General features: G+C 48.4%; 1 protein-coding gene across 1 annotated transcript; it reads left to right on the top strand.

The window, feature by feature from the left end:
* The first annotated feature begins 256 nt into the window (after positions 1-256).
* LOC139063901 (uncharacterized) lies at positions 257-2,247 on the top strand. The gene is made up of 3 exons (XM_070546928.1): positions 257-320; positions 409-437; positions 574-2,247. Exon 3 carries the CDS (start codon positions 592-594, stop codon positions 2,005-2,007), a length of 1,416 nt encoding a protein of 471 aa, XP_070403029.1. The 5' UTR covers positions 257-320; positions 409-437; positions 574-591; the 3' UTR covers positions 2,008-2,247.
* The last annotated feature ends 1,572 nt before the right edge of the window (positions 2,248-3,819 follow it).

Below are 3,819 nucleotides of genomic sequence, written 5' to 3'. Positions count from 1 at the left end.
ACGGACAGTCCTTGATTGTGAGATGAATTAAGGAATTTGCCCGGAGTTTTACGTCGACTCAGAAGGTAAAAACGCGAGTTGCTCTGAACTTAATGAGGGATGGACGAGACACGACAAAATTTTTCTTGTACTGTTACACCTGCTGTAAGGTTCTCTGACGTTCTGCTTCCAGAACATGCCAAGACGCAGGAGTCTGTTTACAGGCCGGGCCACGCTGGTCCCTCCACCCGCCCGAACGGGCCCGCATTAGTCGGGTGCCGCCGGTCGGGCACGGTGGGGACTAGTGGCAGCGGTTCGGTGCCAGCTGCTCGGGGTCGGAGGTGGTTCTGGTCTGCACTTCATGACGTGACTTCAAACAACATGCTGTTTACAGTCATAACGCTTTTTCTTTACTTTTATTTCTTCCAGGGGGTCAAAAACCCACCATCAATATCAAGGTTTGAAATAAACAACACTTTCTCTGCTACTTTTAAGCTGAATAAATCTCTTGAGCCTATGGTTAACCTCTCTGACGAACAGGTTGTGCTTAACCCTTTGGTTCCTGATGCTTCTTCTCTGTCATCCGTGTTAAAGGCTGACCATCTCTCCAGCATGGGTGTGAAATCTTCAGGCTGTGATCCACCGCTTCAGTCAGAGGTCTGTTTTACTCGTCAGTCCGCCTCATGCACAAACCGGCTTCTTTATCGGGGCGTGATGGGAACGTCAGCCGCCGTGAAACACTTGTGGTCTCCGGACGGAGCTACCTTACCATTTGCAGGGTTTGTGCCCGGACATCTTGACCTTTATGTGAATGACCTTGTCACTTTTCAGTTTGTGACCTCTGCTAATACGGTGGCCAATTCTTTTCTCCTTTCACAGGGGTGTGACTTTGTCTCTGGCCTCTGTGCTCTATTTCCTGTGATTTCTCTTTCAGGTGACCACGACGGCGCAGTAAAACCTGCGGTTTCCAGCAGTCAAGTGGTCAGTGCCGATGTTGAGGAAGCCTCAGTGGTTGCTGCGCATACCTCTCTCACGGGCTCGGGAAGGCCACCCGGCCCGGGAGGTGTAGGTGGGTGCAGTGATGCCCTGCTCGGGGCCCCGCCTGACAAAGGGGGGGTGCTGAGTGGCACTGAGTTTACCGTTGCGGACTTCAACCTGTTCGGGGGCAGGCCTCCTCCGAGCGGGCGGGTCATTGCAGGAATCGACACTGACCTTCCACCAATTCAGCTGACAACATTGACCTCCAACCCGGAGTTAGGTGCTGCACCTTCTACGGGGCGGAGTTCTAGTCAGTCTGTAACTACTCTGGTTAAACCGGGTTTTTCTGATTCTGTGTGGGAACCTCCATCATTCTTGGGAATAAAGTATTCTTGGCTTCAGTTTTCAGGGCAGAACATGTTCCTTTCGATAGTGTCATGTCTGTATCTGATTCTACACATGGCTAGGTTTGCTTTGACACCCGTGACACAACCATCCTTGGATCACTCCTTTTCAGAACCTCAAAGTCCAACACCTCCAGGTCTTTGGACATCTGAACACCTACTCTTTCAGCACGATCCAGGTGACAATGTGCATCTTCTTGGTAATAGGGCTTTTAAGAGCTTAAGAACTGTTCTTTTTTATGCTTCTCCTGTCTCACAGACATGGCATAAGTTTGAGAAACAAAAGGGGGGTGGGGAGCCTCCTCCTGCTTTGCGAGCATCATTTTTGCATTTCCAGTTCACTACTATTTCTGATCACAACAAAGTCGCCTCCGTAAAGCTGCAACCCAACTTTGAGCAGGTAAAATCAGGTTCTGATCTAACAGTTAAACCATCAGCTTCACTCGAGTTCCGGACGGAACCCTCAGGTAAATTCAAACAAGTTTCCCTGTGGGTTCGTAACACAAGATACAAACAGTTTGATAACCAAATCGCTTATGAGCCTGCTCCCACAGATACGTCCAAACTCGTGTCTCTGTGGGTCCGCAATACCAGATTCAAAACGCTTACTGAACGACTCTATTCTGACCGGATTCTTTTCCACTAACTGTTGGACTGTTACAAATTATCTCGGTTGTGGGATGAATTTTTAACAAATGTGATATCCTTTGAATTTTTTTTTTCAGGTTGCCTGCCTCCAGCCAGGACACCTGCTACTAACTCACATTTTTAGGGATTACTAACCTACTGATTTACATTTTTAGAATTGATTTACATCTCTATCTTTTTATTAGTGCTTTGTGTAGCATAATTGTATTTGATTACAAATTTAATTTTATTTTGTTACTATTTCCCTTAATGGCCACATGCCAATTTGCCCTTCATTTTCATGATTATTTCTTATATATATATGCCTTTACTTAATGCAGCCTGCTGAGTTTCACATATCAGTTAGGATTTACTTTCTTTTATTAGTGTTTTCTCTGCATCACATTTTTACATGACATGTAGAACGTTGGTTACGTATTGTAACCCCAGATTCTATGAGTCTAGTCGCAGCCCTTAAGCGAGCTGCTATTGGAAGGGTGATCTCAGCATCAGCCAATCATGAAGAGCTTAAATGTACGCCCACCACGTGGGCACCCCTTGTGGGTTATATAAGTGGAGCGACTCCACTGTTCGCCTCCGATGGCTCTTAGTCCTAACAGAGCCAGTGGGGCCAGTGGCTTAAGGGCTGCGACTAGACTCATAGAATCTGGGGTTACAATACGTAACCAACGTTCTATTTCGTCTAGTCTTAGCCCTTAAGCGAGCTGCTATTGGAATAAAGCGCAGCTGGATGGGTTTACGCCACACTGGTTAGCTCAACCAATGGACACACCCAACATGTCTCCTTTTAGTGGGGGTCGCTCAGCCTCAGCCCAGGGCTTAAAAGGCTGAGGCAGCCAGAGAGAAGAGTGGGGCCACCACTAAAAAATATCATCCACAAGAGGATGAAATTCATTCAAGCAGGGCCGATGAGGTGCCATAATGCGTTCACTCAGCCTGCTGAGGTCCAAGCACTGAACGAGTGATGGATCCTGAAGACACATCTCGTAAATAAGAACGAGTAAAGGAACAGGGTGAAGCCCATGAAGCAGCCTGACAAATGACTTCCATTGACCCACCACTGTGGGGCGCCACAGAAGAGGAAAACCCTCTGGCTGAGTGAGCCCTGAGTGTCTCAGGAGGATCCAGCCCCAATGATGTGTAAGCGAGTGAACTGGCGTCACATAGCCAGAGTCAAAGGCGCTGGGCCAACAGCGCTTGCCCAAGGGAAGACTCCCTGTAGTGCACAAACATGATTTGTGAGCGGCGAATCCCTGAAGTGCGTGACACATATCGTGCGAGCGCGCGCACTGGGCAGAGAAGATGGGAAGCCGCCTTCTCCTCAGAATTATGGGGAGGAGGAAAAAGTCCAGCCAATGAAAATGACCTGGATTTGAAGGAAGTATTAATGTTTTTTGGGCACAAAGGCTGGGTTGGGACATAAAACAGCAGACCCGCCATCTTTCCGGATCCTGAGGCATGCGGGAGCCACTGAGAGGGCGGTTTGGTCGCTCACTCTCGTGACTGATGCCAGTGCCAGCAGCAAGGCAGTTGTAAGTGACAGGAACATGAGTGAGACCTGGTCCAAGGGCTCAAATGGGGCTTCAGATAAGCCACGCAGAACCACCGTTAGATCCCACTGGGGAATTAGCGGACGGGACACAGGTCTGTTCCTTCTGACACCTTTTAGAAAACGTTTTGTGAGGGGATGATTGAAAACAGATCTATCACCAAAACCCTGGTGACAGGATGAGATAGCTGCAGCATATGTTTTAATAGTGCTGAATGCGAGGCCCCTGTCCATCAGTATCTGCAGAAACGATAGGACATC

Source organism: Nothobranchius furzeri, chromosome 18, assembly GCF_043380555.1.
Source record: "Nothobranchius furzeri strain GRZ-AD chromosome 18, NfurGRZ-RIMD1, whole genome shotgun sequence".
Lineage (NCBI taxonomy): Eukaryota > Metazoa > Chordata > Actinopteri > Cyprinodontiformes > Nothobranchiidae > Nothobranchius > Nothobranchius furzeri.
Note: the sequence above shows the minus strand (reverse complement) of the source record. Positions and strands in the feature narration are given on the sequence as shown.